General features: G+C 32.3%; 2 protein-coding genes and 1 pseudogene across 3 annotated transcripts in view; 1 reads left to right on the top strand and 2 right to left on the bottom strand.

The window, feature by feature from the left end:
- Positions 1 to 1,787: 1,787 nt before the first annotated feature.
- LOC145936610 (prolyl endopeptidase-like) lies at positions 1,788 to 2,590 on the bottom strand (annotated as a pseudogene). The gene is made up of 2 exons (XR_014425414.1): positions 2,233 to 2,590; positions 1,788 to 2,133 (listed from the first exon to the last, which is right to left on the bottom strand). The product of XR_014425414.1 is annotated as a prolyl endopeptidase-like (transcript).
- Positions 2,591 to 6,972: 4,382 nt separating this feature from the next.
- The window catches only part of LOC145936602 (uncharacterized), a 73,118-nt gene continuing 56,212 nt past the window's right edge, over positions 6,973 to 23,878 (top strand). Inside the window, exon 1 of the mRNA XM_083038928.1 lies at positions 6,973 to 7,573. The gene's annotated coding sequence lies outside the window, so the exon portion shown is untranslated. The remainder of the gene's footprint in view (positions 7,574 to 23,878) is intronic.
- The window catches only part of Hydr1 (abhydrolase domain containing Hydr1), a 17,133-nt gene continuing 1,883 nt past the window's right edge, over positions 8,629 to 23,878 (bottom strand). The window contains 8 exon segments of the mRNA XM_083038938.1: positions 8,629 to 9,025; positions 9,028 to 9,173; positions 9,254 to 9,419; positions 10,319 to 10,556; positions 10,717 to 10,829; positions 11,467 to 11,677; positions 11,869 to 12,038; positions 20,806 to 21,370. Coding sequence (XP_082895064.1) covers positions 8,999 to 9,025; positions 9,028 to 9,173; positions 9,254 to 9,419; positions 10,319 to 10,556; positions 10,717 to 10,829; positions 11,467 to 11,677; positions 11,869 to 12,038; positions 20,806 to 20,904 — 1,170 coding nt within the window. The 5' untranslated portion in view covers positions 20,905 to 21,370 and the 3' untranslated portion in view covers positions 8,629 to 8,998.

Below are 23,878 nucleotides of genomic sequence, written 5' to 3'. Positions count from 1 at the left end.
ATGACGACACGGACACTCGGTCGACAGCGGAGACCGGTGAATATAATTTTACAGAACCACCGGATCCGAGTTGCATCGGAATTTTCGCATACGGAAGTCGTCGTATTAGAACTATGCGGAAGTCGCTCGCGCTGCCCGAAATTCGATACTATAAACGTACGGTCACGCGCCGGGACATTAATGTACCCGCGCCGCGCACGTGATCCGCTCCTTCGGCTACTCGCGTGAGTATCGAATCCGGGACTTCTCGCTCGCGCCGATTACTACCGAACTGAGGTTCAGGCCCTTCTCGTATACCGCCCTTCGCTCATTAGAAATTAACGGCAACAAAATTCCCGCGCTAAATACGACGTTACGAGCTCACCGATCTTACTAATTACACCCGACAGCTAACGAGAACGTATACTCGCGATACACAAACGAATCGGACCAAATTTTCCATCGCCGAGCTCGGACTGTGGGCTCGCCGAAAAGAGAGAGATTGTCGCGTAATAAGGGGTTCGAGCGAGTCGTCCTCCGGTGGCCGTCACACAAGGCCTCCCGCGAATCTATGACGTGGCGTCGGCCGCCATTTCGGCAATTATTTCGGCAACTACTTTGACTCGGCTCTATTTCGCCGGTGCGACTCGCTCGAACAATCTACCTTCTAAATGGGTCGGGGATGGCGACGACGTCTCACCAGCTTCGTCCTTCGCAACGTCACTCTCGCTCGGTTCTCTAATTGCGCTTTCCTTTTCTCGTAGGTAGGACCTCTACTCCCTCGCGCGTCTTGCCCGACAGTGACGAGTGGAAGTCTCGCCGGAGACACGCTGGCGCCGTATCGCCGAACTAGGCCGCTCGGGGCGCTCCCGTAATCAGGGCCGTGAGGCGGCCCGGAGGATCCCCGCGGTCGTTGTGGCGGCTCATCGCTTCCGCGCTCTTTTCTTTCCGGACGTTCCTCCATTCCCGTAGGATACGGGCGGGAAAATCTGGCGGCAGCTTACGGGGGGCCCGATTCCGGCCGCCTCGGACACCGGATGTCGTCCGCCGCGAGTCTTCAATCGATCGTGGATCGCATCCGGGTCCGGGCGCCGGGCATGCCATCGGGTCCCTTGCCGTAACTCCGTGGCGGGGCGCACCTGCGCACTTCTCGCGCGGAGTGGCCTTCCCCTTTTCCTCAGCTCTCGATCCCTAGGGAAGAGGAGATGGATATTAATTTTACGCGGCATCTACTGTCCCGAAAAGTATTTACAGTCGTGATATTTCAATCGCGGTCTCACCGAGCGTGTTCCGTAAGGCGTGGCCTCCCCTCGTCCTGTTTCCTTCCTTTTGCCGCTTTTTCGTCCGGATGAGATGTCGTCGCTTCTCCCTCGACCTTCGCTAATTTCGCCAACCGCTGCCGCAGCAATCGCAACAGCTACGGCAGCACGCAATCGCAACGCGCAGCGGCGGAATCGCGTCCGATTCCGCGCTCGAATCGCTCTCTCTCTTTCTTATTTTAGAGAGAGCAGAGGTCCCAAAATCACCCCCCCGGTCGGGTCTCGCGACCCTTGTGACGGACAAGTTCACCAAATGAAAACTGTCACGTCACAACATATATATATATATATATATATATATATATATATATATATATATAAAACAGTATTGATCGATCTTAATATCTTGCAGTTTCCTTATAGGATGAAGAAAAAGGAAATTCAGAATAAAAAAATGTTTTTTAGAATTTGTCCGGCACGGCCTTAACTGTTAAATATTAAAATTAAAACAATCACTTGACATTTTATTCGGCGCATATTATATTTTGAACGAATCAAGAATACACCGTAATACATTATCATAAAGTATAAATTTCGTCGTTTTTATTCGACAATAAGGACACAATATTATTATTATTATTATTATTATTATTATTATAAAAGAATTTGCAATTGAAGCATATCAAATAAATTTGCAATAATATATTGCAATACACATGATAATCTCATAAGCGCTTTTAAACATCATCACATTACAATCTTTTGAATTTTTTAAAAAATGATTTATGTAAAATATGTTGTAACTTACATTTCTTTTGACCTCCGTTAATTATGATTTAAATTCTAAACCCAAGGATTGTGCGATAAATGATAAGATGTCGGTACTTTCTTCAATCTAAAATAGAATATTCTCCCTGTTATCTGATACTTTTTTAATAAAATCAATTGTGTGTATATATGTTTTAAATATAAATTGTTTTACAGAAATACTTACCACTTTCATGGTTGGCTTTCCACCTCCATGACCCGCCTTAGTATCTATTGCCCTAGTATCTTGCGAGTATTGGATGTTTCTGTTTTGGTACATTTCCAAGTGTATGCTGAAGAGTTGCTATTAGTTTAAGAGTATGCAACGGTACGACGCGATCATCGTGATCAGTAGTCAAAAGCAATGTTGCCGGATATTGTACGTCATCTGGAGGTACTCTTACATTATGTAAAGGTGAATATTTCAATAAATTCTGGAAATGCTTGAGATCGTCCGAACTTCCATAATCCGAAACCCAAGCAGAACCAATAGTAAATTTATGGAAACGCAACATATCCATAACTCTGTAATTGTCATGCATACACGATACGTTTAATAACAAATTATTTAAATCTTTTTGATAATTACAGAGTTATGGATATGTTCAAACTTCATGTCCAAACTTTGGAATAAAGACAAGCAAATAAAAGACAACTGGTTGGATAATATCGATTGGGTCCAAGTTAGTATGATGGATACTAATATGACTGGACACTGGAAGATAAGCAGGAAATGATAGATATCCTTGAAACTGTTTATCGAGGTGCTCGAAAAGGTCGAGGTTTGGTGGTTTCACCAAAAGATTATTCTACTAAGTATCGATATTAATTTATTTAGGGGTAATACTTCGATATTATTATTGACAAAAATATTAATATTTTTGTGCTAAAAATTAAAATAAAAAGACATTTATTAATTTTTAAAATTCAATTCGATTAACTAAACAACGCATTACATTGCTTTATTGTAATTGTTTGTGTCATGTTATACCTTAAATTAATATAAGTATAAAAGCGTGTATAAAATGTATGATCTCTATAAGCTGTAGAAATGTATATACAATTCTTATGGATTATATTTTCGCAGATTTTATAATTATTTTCATCGTATATCTCAATATTTATATATACATGTTCTAACTGCAATATCTTCACTTCTATTATTTAACGTTTTTCCAATTTTAGCTGGACTAGAGATTATTCAATATAATATGTATGATAATAATGCTAGTAAGCATTAAACATAGTATCATATAATACATTTTGATATGCATATACGTTTATATATGAAAATGATCACATAGAATTGTAATTGTTTGTAAAGAATGTAAAAAATAACATTAATTCTATCCTAAGTATTCCTATTAATTTCGTTGTATGGTTTATTTACATATAATAGTTTATAATTTGATCTAATATATATCTATGTATTCTCTGATATAATTTAACATATGTAAATTATATAACTCTATATATATATCTTCTCTTTCACATGTCTGCAAAAAAATATAGATTTCATAAATCAGTGTTGCGCAAGATATATATAATATAACGCTCAATTCATGCAACATAAAATATAAATTTCAACAAAATGATATGTTGATATGCTTATTGTCCATTGTATATTACGTGTTATCACCAAGTACATCTCTAGCTGATCTCGAACAAGTTAATAATAATGGACAATTCTCCCGTTTCGAACTTTCTCTATCTAATTCCTATGATGAATTATTCAGTGATTTATAAATGACACAATCCAAAGTTCGAGATTTTCCTAAAGATCGCATTTGTCTGCACGTTTTTTTTTTTTTTTTTTTACGATAAATTTGATATATAATCTACATATTGTTACGTCCTTGGTCTTTCATCCCCTGAACATCATCCTCTGAGAGAGTCATCGTTAAGAGGGTTGTTTATTGACAACCGCCCTGTCGTTGTTTTTCGACGACATATTGGTTTTGGTTTTGATCTAGTTGTCAACTCGAACGGACGTGTCTAGATCAGGGCATTCTTTCATTCCTTCGCGCATGCATATTTTACTGTATATTCTCGCTTTTGTGTATTGGATCGCTGCATTAAAGATCTTAACTTCACTTCGAGAATATATTCATTTCGCGAGACGCGAGTGAGTGTATGAGTGAGAGACTTTTGCGATATTTCACAAAAGCCGTCCCGAGGACGTAACATTTTGGGGGCTCGTCCGGGATCTGAGGAAACGTGCCGACGCAGTGAAACAACATGAATCATTCCTCGAGGATCACCCGATCGCAAGCTACGTTTCGAGCGACTGTGAGCGAGGAACCGACGGAGGAACCGACGGAACGAACGCCGACGGAAGCGGAATTATTACAGACTGCAATAGAGGAGATCCGGCAGCTGCAGGAGGAGCGTCGTCAACAACAGACACGATTTGAGGCTGTATTACAGCAGCGTGATGAGGAGCTGCGCCGGTTGGAGCAGAGGATCTTCGCACGCAATATACAGCTAAGTCCTTCTAATAATAGAGCTTGCGGAGATTCGGGATCGCGTTTTGATAACATTAGAGAAAATCACGGAGAAAATCGCATTCGCACAGAATTGGGTTTTAAATTAAAGCCGGATACGTTCGATGGAACGGTATCGCTTAGAGAATATTTTTCTCAATTTAATTTAGTTGCTCGAGCGAATGGATGGGACGATTCGACAAAGACTGTTGCTCTCGCTTCATGTTTGAGGGGAAAAGCGCGCGCTGTTTTAGAAATAGTTCATGATGAATTGCATTTAGAATTCGCGGAACTAAAATCAAAACTTGAATTACGATTTGGGGAGGGATATTTATCCCAAAATTTTTATGTCCAATTTACGAATAGAAAACAGAAATTTGGTGAAGATCTTGCCGCGTTGGGTTCAGAACTAGACAGATTAGTACGCCTCGCATATCCCGAGTGTTCGCATGAAGTTCGAGACAAAATCGCCTGCGCGCAATTCATTTCAGCAATTTTTGATAATTTTGTGAAGCTTACGCTTCAATTAGAAAATATTACATCTTTGAGTGTCGCGATAGAAAGAGCGAAAACGATTAAAATGATTCAAGGGGAGGGATGTGAAAAAAGGAAAAGAAATTTTAATAAAAATTTTAATGAAAAGAAAGACACAGCGCAAGGAAATAAAACAGAAGAGGGGAAAGGAAAAAAGGGGAATTGGCAAGGCAGCAAATTTGGCGCCGGCCGAAAGGAATGTTGGACGTGTGGGAAAGTCGGACATTTTCGATCTGATTGCCCGGAGGAAAAGGGAAACTCGGGTTAGCCGAGCTGTGCGGGGGAAGTTCGGCTTGCAAAAGGAATTCCCCGAAAATTAATTTTAATGTCAATAGTATAAGAAATAATTTAAATTATTTTATTTATGAAGGAAAAATTAATGGAAAAGAGTGTTCTTTCAAGGTAGATACGGATTCCGATGTTTCTATTGTGAATAGTAGTATTATTGATAAAAAGAATAGTGTTCGTAAAGGAAATATTAATTTAAAATATCCCATCGGAGAAGAAGTTCCTATTAAATTTCAAACGGAAGTTAGAGTTGAATTAGGAAGATTTTCTGTGAATATGCCTATGATCGTTGCTGATATTAGTGATCAATGTTTGTTGGGAGTAGATTTCTTGAAAATGATTAATTTAGAGAAAGTGTTTGAATCAGTTTTTAGAGTTTCTGGATTAGAAGGAAAAATAGCTAGAATTGAAAAGTCTTCGGAAGAAGTTCCGGTTCCCTTGAAAGAACTCTTCGAAAACAATTCTAATAAATTAACAGATTTAGAAAAAGAGAATTTTATTGAATTTCTAAGAGAATTTGAAAATGTATTTTCCGGAGATATTGTTGCGGGAAACTGCAATTCGGTAGAACATGTCATAAATGTGCAAGACTCTCTCCCCATTAAACAGGTTCCCCGTAGAATTCCAATCCATTTAAGAGAGGAAGTGGATAAAAATATAGAGGAAATGAGAGCACGTGGAGTGATTGAAGAGTCACACAGTCCTTGGGTTTCTCCTGCTGTTATGGTGAGAAAGAAGGATGGTTCGATCAGATTTTGTGTTGACTTTCGGAAGTTGAATACGGTGACTATTAAGGATTCTTACCCCTTCCTCGAATTGATGAAATTCTTGATCAACTATCAGGTAATTGTTGGTTTTCCACGCTTGATCTTAAAAGCGGATATTGGCAAATTAAGATCCGTCCCGAGGATAAAGAGAAAACGGCTTTTTCAATCGGCAAGGGACTTTGGCAGTTTACAGTTATGCCCTTTGGTTTGTGTAACGCCCCTGCAACGTTTGAAAGATTAATGGAGAAAATTTTACAAAATTTAATATCGAAAATTTGTCTTGTATATTTAGATGATGTGATAATTTTTGGAAAAACTTTTGCTGAAATGATTAATAATCTTAAAATTGTATTTTCAAGATTAAGAGAAGCAAATTTAAAGATCAATCCAAAGAAATGTATTTTCTTTAAAAATAATGTAAAATATCTTGGTCATATTGTTTCTGCGGAGGGTGTTACCACGGATCCCGAAAAGATAATTGCCGTGAAAGATTGGCCGGATCCACATACGAGAAAACAATTACGTAGTTTTCTCGGATTTTGCTCATATTATAATTTTATTAGTAACAATATATAAAAGAAAGAAAGAAAGAAAAATATGTATAACGAAGAAATTGATTTACAAGCCCCGTTCGTCAGGTTTCGGTATTTTCTCTCTTTGTTTTGTCGATTTTATTAACAGTAATAATTAAGTAGATTTATCTGCAATGTTATTTAAAATCTATATTTAATAGCGACACTGAACGTGTCGCTATCAATGTGAATGTGTATGTGTGTGTTCAAATTTTTGATATACGAAAAAAATAAATAAACGTAATATTGGACGGAATATCGCGATATTCGAATATGTAATCAGTATTCATTAACTGGGTATTCATTAACCTGGTCACTTACTGCGGTGATATTGAATTATAATATCAGAAGCAAGAAATCATATAAATTTTTTGTTAGCAAAATATGTCGCAAATAATTGAAATAAATAAGTTTTGTCGTATGTGAACATTTGCATTCGATAATATAGATTGATAAAATATATCAAAGATTTTTTCGAGATTTGTAATTAATAAATTACTGATAAATCTTAATAAATTGTTGTAAAGTCTCTTTTTTTTCATTATAAATATAGATGAGTTATATGTATATGCATTTATTAATGTAAAATAAAATAGAAAATATATTTTATCAATTCATTTATCAATTTGAATGCGAATAATAGCATATGAAAAAAAATAATTATTTCGATATATTTCGCAAAAAAGAAAATTTACATGATTTCTTGTTTTTGATATTATAATTTAATGTGGTTGCAGTGAGGAAACAAGAACCTTGATGTCAAAACGAGACTGGCAACGCTTGTACTGTTCGAGTTCCTTTGATGTAATAACGTACGTCGATATATAAATTTAATCGGAAAATAACATCGTTTTGGTAACTGAACAGGTGACGAATCATCTCTGGTGAGTAAATTACTTAATTATGCTTATATGAATATTAATATAACGAATGCACGTGTGCGTTACATTGAAAATTTATTTATGATAATTTTATACTCGATATAGTCTCGCGTTAATAACGTTTCCAAACACGATATAAATAGAAAACGCAAAATAAGGAAAATAAGAAATATTGATAATAAAATATATTTTGGCTTCCATGCAATTGGTTATTAAAGAATCAAATGTGGGAATTAAATTTTAATTTTTATATAAATGTGTAATAAATAAAAGTTATAAAAATAACATAGGAATACGACAATAAAAAATAATCTTTCAGTTTTGTCATATAATAAATATATAATTTAAGGCTCCTGATTCCTCGCCGACCATGTCGGAATCGTGACGTCAGAGGCGAGAAAGCACATGCTAAAAATTCTTGCATGCCATTTTTAAATAAAATAAAGATATTTTTCAATAAAACAATACTACAAAATTCTTTGGCACACTTGTAAAATTGTCCGAAAACTATCTTTTTCCCTTTATTATAATCAATCAACAACTGTAAAATGACTGTAATATGAAGTCTAAAGCCTAGTCTACAATAGAGTCGTAAGGTCGTAAACGTAAGAAATTGACCAATCACAGTCGATTATTCTCCTCGAATTCAACTGTGATTGGTCAATTTCTTACGTTTACGACCTTACGACTCTATTGTAGACTAGCCCTAAGCCGTCTGGTCTTTGCGCATGCGCAGTCATTCCACATGACAAAGTCCGATGTTACACTCATTTTACGGTTGTTTATTAACTGTCAAGGGAAAAGCATAGTTTTCGGACAATTTTATAATTGTGCCAAAGAGATTTGTAGTGTTCTTTCATCGAAATATCTTTTTATTTAAAAATGGCACGCAAGAATTTTCAGCGTGCATTTTCTCGCCTCTGACGTCACAATCCAACATGGCCGCGGCGAGGATCCAGGAGCCTTAATGTATTAAAAAATTAAAACGTATGGGAGAGAAAATAGAGTATCATTAATAATATATATATTCTTATATAAAAGTCAGTTTTATTAACTATTGATACCGAGGATAAATTCAATATGTATTTACTATTGCTAAAATTGCAATATTAAAATTGGCAAACACTTTTATTTATAAACAGTAAATTCGTTTAATACGACAATCATAAAATGTTATAGCAGAATTTGTAATTATTTATACTTTCTAGGTGACTAAAGTACAACTTTAGTTCCAAGCTTTACGTTGAAATGTAATATCAGAATGCAATTAGAAATTATTATTCTATCTAAAATATATAGGATCACACTTCAGTTTGTGAAAAAATTAAACAAACAATATCGTAACTCGTATTTTTCGATGATAGCGAGGCAATCAACGTTGATATATATGATATCGTTTACTTGATCTATAAATTGTCAAATATTTTGCTAGTGGTCAAAACCGCTGGTGAACATATGGCCGCGAAAAATTGTGAGAAGAATTTTCCCATATATTGTTCCTCCTTGACCGGCCAAACGCCTTCTAAAAAGCCAATATGTCCCCCACGTGACGTCACCACTACGGCCACGTTTTTGGTTTTGCTTATTTCTTTTAGAGGTATCGCTGAAAATTTATAGTTGTTATATCAATAAGATCGTGTAAAAGTAGAAAATCGTTATAAGGAATCTCGCGATCGTGCTTACCTTTCAAAGGTTGAAACGGATCATCCGCCGCGTTGAGACATAACGTAGGAACTTCGATTAGATGCAATTTTTTATCGAGCGTCGCGTCGCGATAATATTCATCGACGTTTTTATATCCAAATTGCTTTGACGTAAAATGCGAATCAAATTCTCTTATTGTTTGGCTCTGTCAAACATAAAATTCATATATGAATCAAATACTTGTCACAGTACTCTAGATTCTAGATAGACGGTATCAAGATCTCACAATATCATAAATATATGTATACATATATACAATATATATATATATATATATATATATATATATATATATATATATATATATATAGTGAATTAATCTCTAGTTTCTTATTTTCATTAAAATTCTAAAGTTGTTTATTTATGGAGAGATTGATCAAGATATAACTTTTTATAAAATAAGCATATCATTACGGTGAACGGCAGTAATAAGAAGTAGAGCAAGGTGAAACATAACTATTCTTTCCAGAGTGAAATAATCTATCAAATTATTTTAACAAAAATATAAAATGCTTATATACAGGGTGTTTCATTTTAATTGACGCATTGAAATAAGTGGAGAAAGACACGTGGGATTGAAAAACGTTTGAGACAAAAGTTGTATGGTTCGGAGGGGGAAATAAGATGGCTATACCAGATTTTGTATCCAAGGTCATTCGAAGGTCACAGGAATGTCACCAAGCATTATTTCGAAGTGTCATATCTTGGGATGTTCTCAACTTAGCAAGGTTGATGACCAGTGTTTCGAAAACGCCCTGATCTCAGCTAGAAGAATATGTGATAAAAAATAGTAATTTCCATTATAAAAATTCTTGGTGACATTCCTGTGACCTTCGAATGACCTTGGATACAAAATCTGGTATAGCCATCTTATTTCCCCCTCCGAACCATACAACTTTTGTCTCAAACGTTTTTCAATCCCACGTGTCTTTCTCCACTTATTTCAATGCGTCAATTAAAATGAAACACCCTGTATATTATAAAAGGTAAAAACTTTCGATATTGTTAGATTTTACGATATATCTAAATTTAATAAAAACGTACCTTTAGGAGCGTGTCAAAATCTATGCTTTCGAAAGGCCCAACATCAGAAGTATGATATCGTTCTACTGTGCGACGTAGATTACTAGCTAGATGCTTATTCAGCATTAAATTAAAGTAATTTTCTTCGGTATTCTTCGTTGCTTCGAACACGTTCCATGGTACCGAGATAATAAGACATGCTTTCAATTTTGTTCTTGCTGTTAAGCCTTCTCGTGCTAAATAATTGCCTAAGATCAACCTAATGTACAGAAAAAACGGTTAGAAAAAATATGTGAATAATTTAATTTAATTTATAAATGTAATTTTATACATTTTTTGCTAAACACTTTTCAGATATATATTATTACAAGATTTATCATTTGAAAATAATATATATAATTAGAAAATATGATCGTTACCCTCCCATGGAGATTCCGGTTGCTCCGAGGGGTACGTGAGGATGAAGTTTTCTCACATATTCTACAACTTCAGTTAAATCATCATAATTAGCAGCACAATACGTTCGCGGGGTCTAAAAGTAACAAAAAACGTCGAATTTTTATTAATATAGAAAGTAATTTTTAATTAAGGCTCCTGGATTCTCCGCGGCCATGTTAGATGGTAGGACGTCAGAGGCAAGAAAGCACACGCTGAAAATTCTTAGATGCCTTTTTTAAATGAAAAGATATTTCGATGAAACACTACTTCAGATGGTTTTAGCATACTTTTAAAATATACCTCGAAAACTATTCTTTTTCCTTGACAGTCAATCATCAACCGTAAAATATGATCGTGATATCAGATGCGCATGACTGCGCATGTGCAAAGACCAGACGGACTGAGCCTCATATATATTTATTATACAGTCATTTTACAGCTGTTGATTGATTATAAAGGGAAAAGGAGATGGTTTTCGAAGTATTTTAAGAGTGTGCTAAACCCATCTGAAGTGCTGTTTCATCAAAATATCTTTTTATTTCGAAATGGCATCTAAGAATTTTTAGCGTGTGTTTTCTCGCTTCTGACGTCACAATTCCAACATGGTCGGCGCGAGGAGCCAGAAGTCTTAAAAAGACACTTTTCACAATAAGTAAGGCAATTGCAATTTTTCATCATATAATATCTGTAAAGAATTATCTATAGGTGTAATGTTCATGAATAAGCTTTACCTTCAATTTTATTCCGCCTAAACCTCTATTGTTGAAAATCACACATCGTATCCCAATTTTTCTTGCGGCTGATACCAAACATTTGATATATTCCGCTTGACTACCACCCGTAAGACCAGGTAAAATGATAACGATTGGCGAAGTAACGGAACAATCTTTTTCGGCCCAATCCAAAGCCACTTCACCACCGTCGCGCAAAGTTAGAATTTCTCTACATAATATAGAGACAACATTATAAAATAGAATTTGGTATATTACATGATTGATTATTATCTATTTTTCAAACATTTAGGAAATAATTAATTTTTCTCTCTCCCTCTCTCTCTCTCTCTCTCTCTCTCTCTCTCTCTCTCTCTCTCTCTCTTTTAACCAAAAATTTTTTCTCTACTATTTTTTACTAACCTGCGATATTTGATAAGCGGTAATATTCGGGATCTTAGGATGCTGGCTAAAATAGTCTGCGCTCGCGATTCGAAGCACCATAATGTCGGCCAGAATTTATTTTGTACGAGCGGAATATTCGCCTCTAAGAACAAGCGGAATGGTCCATCGGCACAAACCAGCAAGGGTGTCTGGAATCGTAATAGGTTTTTTTATTGGTTTGCACTGTGCGACACGATGATTGTATAATCGTAAGACTGAATTATGTTTTATATATTAACCATTGTCTGACAATTGATCTCATTAATGAATAACTTTATATGCGATCGTGTGATTTATTTCACTGTTCATGCAATGAAATCGCGCGATGAATCAAGTGAACTATATTAAATCAAGAATTATGAATAAAAACTTATTATAATAATAATTATATTGCCGCGCAAATAAAAACAATTTTCATTTATGCGTAGCTCACTACAATTTCCTCACTACATATTATAAAATTTACATAAGTCTCTCTCAAGGATGTAATTAAATAGAATCTCAAATGAGTCACAAGAACAAAATGGAGCAAATTCTTGTGATCTTATATTTATCGAAGCAATTTTATTTATTTATTGTTTCAGAAATGTAAAGTATTTGTTGTTTGAAATTGGAATATTTGTTTTCACGTAATGGAAAATAATTATTATATTATAAAATAATAATAAAATAATATTAATATTAAATAATAATAATAAATAATAATAATAAATAATAATAATATAAAATAATAATAATAATAATATTAAATAATACTATTAAAAATAATAATACTATTAATAATAATATTAAAATAATAATATTAATATTATTATATTATATTATATTATTATTAATATTGTTATTATTATATTATTTGTTTACTCGCCCGCTTCCTTTCCATTATGATATTTGTTTTGCATAAAAATATATTTATTATGCAGTCACTGATATTTTTACTGCGATGCGTATTATAATTATGTACATATATTTTTAAATCGAAATGCAAATACAAAATGCGCGTGCGTGTAGGAGATAAATGTGAAATACAGATAAATGTGTTAAATTATCTGACAATTAAATTCGCGACTCACAGACAGGTGTCGTAATCTAAAATTGGCTAGTTTTAAACATTTTTACCTCGAAAATTATTGTTTGGAATGAAAAATGGCAAATATTTTTTAATTTATTTTTTCGAGAATTTTCTTGTTACGGTATTTTGATTCGCAAATTTCGAGACACCCTCTATATGATTTGACATTAGCATTACACACCGCTTTTACGAGATAAAATTTATTGATTGAAATTTTGAATCGTCATATCATTAATATCTATATCACTAATATAGTTAGTAGTTTTTGCAACTAGTTATTTCATGCTCGTTACTTCACCTGCTGACGCATGTGCAGGACAACTGCCTCACAATTTTAAGGTCAAATTAATAAATTGCATCTTTCCTCGTCATTTATCGAGGGTCGTGTGACAGTTCGAACACGTATCGCGGAAATCCTGTCTATATACATACATATATGTATATATCAAATTCGTATATCATGAAAATTTGCGTTTCATGAAAATATGTGGTAATGCTGTATACAAATAATATATATGGATATTTTGTCTTTTGACTATAAAATTAGCTTCTTATCTTAAAAATAAAATTTTTTAATGCAAACAGTCACTGATATTTTTACTGCAATGCGTATTATAATTATATATATTTTTTAATCGAAATACAGATACAAATGCGCGCGTGTATAGGAGATAAATGTGAAATACAGATTTACAAATAAAGGTATTAAATAATCTGACAATTAAATTCGTAGACATAATTTGCATTCTTAAACTGATAATAATAAATGTATGATAAAAGACACGCAATTAATTTTATCTCCATTATTTAATATTTATTTTGTTTCGATATAATGTGTAAACAATAATAATATAACACTTATAATAGTAAACTGATTTTTTAATGATATAAATACAAGGTGTCGACACAATGTCAAGTGATTATTTTAAAATTTAAAAGAATAAAAAATATCTCTACTTTAAATTTCTTGTTGTAAATAAGTTTATCGGAAAAATGATAAGAATTATGAAAATATTGAAAGACGCTTACAAAGAAAAAACTATCGTTTCCAAACTGTTTCTAAAGTTCCTAAAGTTATGTTAAAGAATATTTTAATTGATATCTTTTGTGACTTGACTTTTTCAATCGAAAAGTTTCAAGAATAGTTTGCTTATAATAATATACAGGGTGGTTCACGTAACAGTTGCCACGATTTTTGAGACGTTTCCGACAGTTTAAAACAAAGTTTATATAGTAAAAATTAATTTGCTTTACGCAAGCTATAACATGTAATAAAAACAAATTAAAAAACAAATTTTTTTATAAAAAATTAATGTCATTTTGAATTTTTTAATTGGAACCATCATATTTTCTTTATATAAATCGATTCCTCGCAATATTCTGCATAAAAAGTTATTATAAGGGTAGGATAGTAAAAAGTGAATAGTATACGAGATATTTTATACTTTAATTTGATATAATCTTAAATTATGTCAAATTAAAGTATATAAATTATATATATAGGGTGTTAAAAAATTAGACCGACAAACTTTAAAGGGGAAAAAGAAGACTTCAAAATATAAATATTTTTTGTTAATACACTAATTTTCTCTACAGCTTTAGTTTTAATACTACATGATGAGATATGAGTTTGTGACTTTTCAGTTTGTTACCTTTATATTAAAGTTAATGGAGGAATTTTTGAGCATTACTGTAAAAAAAGTGAATTACTTTTATATATTTGTTCCGTATTTTGTACAAGATTAAAATACAATTTAATTTTTCAACTTATATATTTGTTTATTGTTTAAGTCACAAACTCGTATTTTATACCATGTAGTATAAAACTAAAATCGTCGTAGAGAAAAATTATATTAACAAAAAATGTTTATTTTGAAGTCTTCTATTTCCTTTCAAAATTTGTCAGTTTAATTTTTTAATACCCTGTATATATAATATATTATAATATATATATATATATATATACAGGGTGTTCCGTAAGTCGAGGTAAATCGCTCGGGAGATGAATGGGGAACCAAAAACAAGAAAGAAAGTTGATACAAACATAGGTCCGAAAATGCGTTGTTTTCGAATTATTGCCATTTTTATGTTAAAATTTGAAATTGCTTTGCTTTCGAATTTTTTTGTCAAAATTGAACCATGAGATGGTTTTTATGAGTTTCAAAACATAACTAAAGTCAAATAAAAGTTGCGGGCTGCTTTAGCACTACCCAGGATGCACCACGTGGAGGTACAGCCCGCTTAGCATTTCTTGGCAGAGATCAGGACCCCACAGTTCGTCACTCCTGTGGTATTTAGTGACTCGAAACCCTCTCTGCCGCGTGTGTGTCCCCCTCCGCAACTTTTATTTGACTTTAGTTATGTTTTGAAACTGATTTCAAGGTCGTTGAAATCGTCTAAACATCCGCTATTACACTAAGGATAAAATGAAGATGATCTTGAAATCTCTGAAGCGCCTCCACCTACAAAAAAATTATTAGTAGCATATTATGACTCTCTTGATACAATACCGTACAGATACAGATATATGTGAAAAAATGTATCTAGATACAGATTCAAATACACAAATTAAAATGTATATAGATACAGATACTAAGATATTTTAAAAATATCTCAGATACATATCAGATACTTTTAAATTATATTTTATCATAATAATGATAGATATGCACAAAATATACTGAATAAATCTTTTATTTATTAATATATTTTGTTTACGACTTTATTCGCTAGTCTTAAGGCTCCTGGCTCCTTGCCGACCATGTCGAAATCGTGACGTCAGAGGCGAGAAAATACACGCTAAAATTTCTTAGATGCCATTTCGAAAAAAAATAATAACAAACTTATGTTCAAAAGATGATATCAAACCATGCTGTAGTTATTGAGAATAAGCGTTACAACCGATCCGAGCTCGGTGAAACGCATACTCCCTCTTTTTTTACCAACCTACGGTTGGCGGCATAGTCGGGAGTAAAAATATTTCGATGAAACAGCACTTCAGATGGCTTTAGCACACTCTTAAAAAATCCCAAAAACTATCCTTTTCCCTTTATAATCAATTAACAGCTGTAAAATATGTAATATTATGAAGCCCAGTCCGTCTAGTCTTTGCACATGCGTAGTCATTCTGCATGTCAAAGTCTGATATCTCGATCATTTTACAGATGTTGATTGATTATAAAGGGAAAAGGATAGTTTTCGGGGTTTTTTAAGAGTGTGCTAAAGCCATCTGAAGTGCCGTTTAATCGAAATATCTTTTCATTAAAAAATGGCATCTAAGAATTTTCAGCGTGTGCTTTCTCGCCTCTTACGTCACAATCCAATATGGCCGCGGTGAGCACCCAGGAGCCTTAACTCATAAAAAATGATCAAATCTCAACGATATCGTCACTCAAACTATTTCTCCGTGATACTAAAACTTGATCACCAATGCTAAATAATTGCTCAACCGGTGTTGATGACGATATATAATTGTGTTAAATTTTAAACTTAAAAACAAATGTTTCATATGAGGAAAACATGCGATAGGATTGATGCAATATCTTTTTACTTGTCTATCAAATAGAGAATGCCGATAGCACTGTCAATTGTTTCTACGTGGTCTTGATCTTTTAAGGCCGTGGCGCATAAAAAAACGTAAGCAATAAAAGACTTAAAGCGAATAATCACCAATCACGGTCGAGCAGTAAGGCAGCCATTTTGAAACTTAAGCAACTCTGTGAATTCCGTATGGATGAAATTCTTAAGTCTTACTGTTTAAGTTTTTCTATGTGTCCTGGCCCTGGCCCTTAAAAATTTAATCAATTCAAAGAAATATGTGACAATGTACCTAAAAATGTATCTGAGGAAAACAATTCAGATACTATATGTTTTGTACCTAGATACAGATACAGATACTTCAATTCGAATATATCTCAGATACAGGCTCAGATACACAAAATGTATCTAGATACTGTCAGCTGTTTCTACATGGTCTTGATATTTTAAAAATTTAATCAATTCAAAGAAATATGTGAAAATGTATCTAAAAATTTATCTAAGGAAAACAATTCAGATACTATATGTTTTGTATCTATATAGATACAGATACAGATACTTCAATTCGAATATATCTCAGATACAGGTTCAGATACACAAAATGTATCTAGATACATGTCACTCAAACTATTTCTCCGTGATACTAAAACTTGATTACCAATGCTAAATAATTGCTCAACCGGTGTTGATGACGATATATAATTGTGTTAAACTTTAAACTTAAAAACAAATGTTTATTTATATGAGGAAAACATGCGATAGGATTGATGCAATATCTTTTTACTTGTCTATCAAATAGAGAATGCCGATAGCATAATATCTAGATATTACCCAACACTGATAATATATATATACATACACATGGCACGTTCCGTGTCAACCGGAACAGCTTTACGATCAAAATTGAGGGCTAGTTAAAAATTCTCTCTTGGCCGGAAAAATTACTTTAATATATCTATTTTATAATGCCGTGTGGTATTTTAGAAGAATCCAATATGGCGGCTTCAAAATAGCTGTTTTATTTTCAAAAATCACATGAACTAATTTATTAATCTGTTATTATTCTGTATAAAAAATTATATGACCTAAAAATTTTTTTACATTTCTAAAATTTGTATTAATATACCTGCTTTAAGAAACCACTTTGTAATAAGACTTTTAAAAAAGAAACATGGCGACTCCAATATAGCGGCTCTAAAACCCCAAAATAGCAAAAAAAAAACAGCATTTTCCTTATGTTTTGTCATTTTCTGGAGTTAATGAAGTAATTTCTCAATGTCTGAGTTTTCATGTTTATTGGAAGCTCTCTGCGTTTCACAGGGTTGAGACTGTCTTTAAAATGTGCTTTAAAAGCCCGCATTACTTCTTTAAAAAAAAATTTTTTTGTAATTTTTTTAAATAAAAAATTTTTTTTGTATTTTTATATAATTTCTATCTTATGGAACTACGAACAAATAAAAAAATTAAAAAAAAATTTTTTTTTAATAAAAAAAAATGAAATAAAGGATTTTAATGAAATTTATTACTTAAAATTTATTACTTGCGCAGTATACATTTTGCAAAAGACAATAATGCCAGAAATTAAAAAACTATGTCCAAATGTGAAAAAAATTATTATTACTACAATAATTATTATTACAATATTAAAGAAATCCACCTAAAAGGTCCACCTAAAAATAAACTGCTTGGAATTTTTAAAATAATCGTGAAAATCTGTAGTGCACATATTGTATAAGGTTAAAGTTTAAAAAAATAAGTATTATATGCTTTACAGTCAAGGTATTGGCTAAAATGACAAAATATACAAAATTTTTGTAGACATGATTTTTTTAGGATTTTTTCCGTACTTTCAGACGTGAAAAAAATTTAATAGTATGAAAAAATCAATTTTTCAGTTTTAAGTATTAAATAAATGAAAAATTATATCCACTTTTAAATATCTGAAAAAATTCTCAAAAATACTCAATATATGTAAAATATGGTCCCATAAAGGAAATTTTGGGATCACAATGGGATCCACTCGTAAACGAATATTTTTTCCAAACGAACTTGGAATTTCAGTCAAATTTCAGTCAAAAACTGAATAATATCAAATTTTTAATTAATCTAATTATTTAATACTACATAAATAATATATTTTTAACAAATAGCTAAAATAACAAATAAAATAAAAAATAATTTTGGAGTCTTTTTTATATTTTTTATATTTTTATATTTATATATTTTTAATATTTTAATATTTTTAATATTTTAATATTTTTAATATTTTAATATTTTTAATATTTTAATATTTTTTGAACTCATTTATTTCTTCTTTTTTTTGAAAAATTTCTTAAAACGTTTTATCTCCAATACCTTGGCTGTAAGGCATATAATACTTATTTTTTTAAGCTTTAACCTCATACAATATGTGCACTAACAGGTTTTCACGATTATTTTAAAATTTCCAAGCAATTTATTTTTAGGTGGACTCTTTTCACATGGAAATGCTCCATGTATATCACATATATATTACGATCGAGTGGCGAGATTTATGAGCAGGCAAATTATTTCATTTTGCGATTGGTTCTCTATTCAGGACAAATAAATGTTGATGCCTATAAAAGGTGCCGCTAGCTGACACTATTTAACTACATTGCTCTGACTCTTTTAGTCAATAAATGCATAGCGCGTGTTCACGAAGCATAACGATAAGTTGCTCCATTTTAAAATTCATCGAGGATAGATTCATCGGTTTTTATTTATCAAGTTATTTTATCAAGTTCAAAATCCTTTAATAATTTGCTGATCTTCTTAAGCTTCGGGAAAGCATCTTTGTAGATCGTATTTATGTATATTCAGCATCATGTTTTTACGCCTAATGCTATACGAATCAAATATATACCTATCGTATATTCATGTCGTTAATAAAAAATACAAGAGCATTTTTTTATTTATTAGTATTATAATTCGTTACTTATTTTCAAATTTTATTTTATTTTTTAAAATCTCTATCAAACACTTATATATTTATATTATATTAATGAAGAATCAATTACGAGTATTACTTATAATGCACGATTTTTAAACGCAATTTCGACATCTGATATTTAATTTCAAATATTGAAATACATGGTGTCGAATTGTATACGTGATTGTAACAATTTCGATGCGGTGAGCGAACAATATAAAATATGCATGGACGTTACTTCAATTTATTGAATATTTTTTTGGACAATATATATGAAACAATATGCATATGTAATAATGCTGCATCAGATCGTGATGCGCGTGTTACTTTATTTACTTATTACTTTTTTGCTGTTGCTTAAAAAATGCGACAGATTGACCCGACATCTACGCGTCTCTCTGTCACTCGTGCCGCTCGTGCGTAACCATCACGATTGCAATTGTATTTAATTAAAGACAAAGTTTCTGGTCTGTTGAACGAGGTAGGCATCATCTATGAAATCTACCGTGTATACATAATTGGTTAATCTCTCAGTAAATGTTCTCTATTACGAAATTACGTGCGTCACGTAAGAGTGGAAGTTTTTAAAACTTTCTTTGGATCGTACCGAATGCAATCGATCATAATACGTCGCGATTAATCGAACTTTTGTCTCTCTTAAGAGAACAACATATATACATAACATATATACATATGAAAGTTTATAGAAAGACAGTTAAACGCAACAGAAAACGCAACAAGTTAAACAGCAAATTATACAATATAATGTTTGTAGAATATTATTTTGCTCTCTTGTGTGTGATACGAATTATAAGAGAAAGAACGGTTATTACCCACGCTCTTTTTTTCTCTATTTTTCTCTCTTATATCTTCGCGTATCTATTTCTGCTTATATATTATATATAGCTATGTCTATCTAATATATTATTGCTTGCAAACTTTGTGTGAAAGCTACTATTCGAAAAAATATATAAAGAACTATATAATATATATTATTATATTTTTATTTTGTTTTTTATTTTATTATTTTTAGATAATATTATTAATTATTTAATTATTATTTATTTTTAAATTTTTATATCATGATATAAGTTATAAATTTATAGATAAATATACATAATTAATATAGAAAAAAATGTTCGATAATTTTGAGTTGAAAAATAGTTTAAACTGAATTTCAATCATAAACGAAACATAATTAATCGTCTAATAGTCGTCTTTCCGACATGTCATTTCTCACTGGGTTTCTCTCTTTATCTCTCGATTATTTTCTAAAATGCGTCTCATGATATAGCAATTTTCGCGATTGAACGCGATTGACTGATCGGGTCAAAGAATTCATTACACTTTTACTCACCTTGACGACCTCGCAGAGATAATAGATACAGAAACCGACTGTCAGTAACGCACCGTAATACAACTTGGGGATATACGGGATGTTCTCGAAGAGGTCCATCGTTGCGCGCGCGACTACCTAATAGAGGCACCAGATACAGCCAGCGCAGGCAAGCGACGCGAAATGACAGACTCAAGTTGAGGTCCGTCGGCGGACTTTGTTTGCTGATAACCGGCACTTATAAAGTGGCAGTCGTGAATTAAAGCCGGTGAAGGAAGCCTCGCTGCCGCGCGCATGCCGTATACGGATAATTGGACGGCTGATTAATCGGCTGAACGATACGGTGAATCGGTATACTAATAGAGTAGAGACAAAGATACCACAAATATATCCAAAGTTGGATCACGTGCGCGCGAATGAGTCCGTCTTGCGCATGTGCAGTGTTACCGTAAAGCTGATACGATCGGAGTCTTTGATGCATATTTGATGAAAAAATATATTTCTGCTTATAAAAGTTTCTGCCATTTCCTCGTGTAAAACCGTGTTAATTATGACGTCAAAAGTGAGAAATTATGCTAATATTTTTCTGCGTCGGAATAAATTAATTCTTTTTGTATGCTTTTCGCGTTATATAATATGGATTTGTAAAATCTATATATTAAAGCTTTTTTTTCTATTATCCTGCATTAATAAATGTTTTACGTTTTAAGTAAAGATAGACTTTATAAAAATTTATTAGAATTTATAGTTATTTATTAATTTGAACTTCTTCTGAAAGAGAATCTTTATTTTTATTTTATCAATCCATATCACTGAACGCGTGCGATAACGCTCGAGAAAATCAATTTATTTCGCGAAAAAGAATCACATTCTTGCTTCCTTCAAATATTCAGTTCAAAATAATAACATTAAGCGCCACAGTTGAAAAATTTCTGTTAAATTTAACAGATATCACCTGTCCCAAACGGTCCACAGAAATTTTTGTGTTAATTTAACATAATACGGATATGTTAAATGATGACACGAATACTGTGTTAATATTTTAACACAAAATAAATGCAAACTCCAACTAATTTGAAATAAATTTTATGTAAAATTAACATAATTTTAATGTTAATAAAAATTAACTAAAAAAATGGTTAATTTTACCCGTGTGGAAAATAAAAATCATCAGTATCCTACAACTGTCTAGTTATATTAGCTAATAATCAGATAGAATTGTAATGCTTGTGGTTAATTATTAATATATTGATATTATATTTTTTTACTTTACTTTTGCAATCGCTGAAAAATCTCGGTACCTTCGAAGATTCGATCCTGGAATCTTCACATTATGATCTGTGCGCGTTATTCACTGCGCCAAATTCGAATTGATACATTCAGTAAATTTGTTACTTATATAAAAAGTTTAAATGGTATACAAAATGATTTTCATTTTTAATTAAAGTTTTTCTAGACAAGTATGAGGTGATAATTAGATAAGTTTTAAATAACGCCATCTATAACTCAGAATAACTAGATAATATATAGGTAGAAATTGGATATGTATTATGAGAAACATGATTTTTTTTTTACTTAAAACTGACTAGTATTTAGCTAGTAGCTATCTAATAACTATATAATTTTTGTAGTTGAATACGATATCATGGTTAACTCCAAATAACTATATAATCACTGACTAAGCATTTAAAGTATGACATACATCGAAAAATCTGGCAAGTGATAATAATATTACTAGCTAGATATTCAATATAGTTTAGAATAGCTAGCCACAAGCATTTGCCTCAGTTTCATGAGACAATTTTCCACACGGGTATATTTTATCATCCCCATTTATATTATAAAGTAAGGTTAAAGAAATTTTTAAACGACCAATTGGCTAGTGATAATGCGTTTATTTATCGTTACGTTTCGACCCTATATCGGGTCCTCTTCAGACTAAAATAACAAAAACCATTAAGGCTCGTAGATGTTATAATAATGATATAAGCCAATAAAACATATAATACATGTAAAAAACAATACCTTACAATCTGCAATTTCTATAGATATAATGTGTCAGTATGTGAAATGACCGTACGTGAGTGAAAATTCCGTCATCATTTTACACAGTGACTAGAAAAGTCTAACGTAAGCTGGTATAAGTCAGAATGTTGAGATATATAAAGAAAGTGTTATAAACATAAACATAATATATAAAAATCGTGACAATAACAAATTCATTAGTCAAGGATATTAAAGTACGTTAAGAATAGTGTCATATATCGCGTTCAAATTATCCGTATCCTTCTGCAGATTAATCGCATCTCTATGTTTTTTTATACAAATCATTTCGCTAATTTCTCTCTTTTTCAAATTACATTCGTTGTGTAAGATTGATACCGACGTCCAATCAAATTCATGATTTCTTGCAACCCTGTGCTTACTAACCACCGAATGATTACTCTGGTGTTTCCTAATGTCACTTCTATGTTCTTTTATGCGCGTTTCAAGATGTCGTTTTGTTTGCCCGATGTAACAAGCACCACAATCATTGCAAGAAATCTTATAAACAACATTCGTTCTTTTGTTCGGTTCAAGTTGGTCCTTTCCTTTTTTAATCAAAGTATCGAGTTTATTTGGTACTGTGTGTAAAACCTCTAAGCCGTAATTATTCAACGATCGACGAATCTCCTCACTTAAGCCCTTAATATACGGAAAAACCACACACTTTGAGGGATCAAACCTATTTTTAATATTTGTACGTTCCTCATTCATTGAGTAAAGATATTTTAATCTTCTATTGATAATCTTATCATAAAAATGTATCGGGTAACAATTATTAGGAGATTCGTCGATCGTTGAATAATTACGGCTTAGAGATTTTACACACAGTACCAAATAAACTCGATACTTTGATTAAAAAAGGAAAGGACCAACTTGAACCGAACAAAAGAACGAATGTTGTTTATAAGATTTCTTGCAATGATTGTGGTGCTTGTTACATCGGGCAAACAAAACGACATCTTGAAACGCGCATAAAAGAACATAGAAGTGACATTAGGAAACACCAGAGTAATCATTCGGTGAGTACTCTGCGTTGATACCACTGCTT

Source organism: Prenolepis imparis, unplaced genomic scaffold (genome assembly GCF_030444845.1).
Source record: "Prenolepis imparis isolate NDT839.2.m4 unplaced genomic scaffold, iyPreImpa1.0 SCAF_5, whole genome shotgun sequence".
Taxonomy (NCBI): Eukaryota; Metazoa; Arthropoda; class Insecta; order Hymenoptera; family Formicidae; genus Prenolepis; species Prenolepis imparis.
This window is presented reverse-complemented; position numbering and strand designations above follow the sequence as displayed.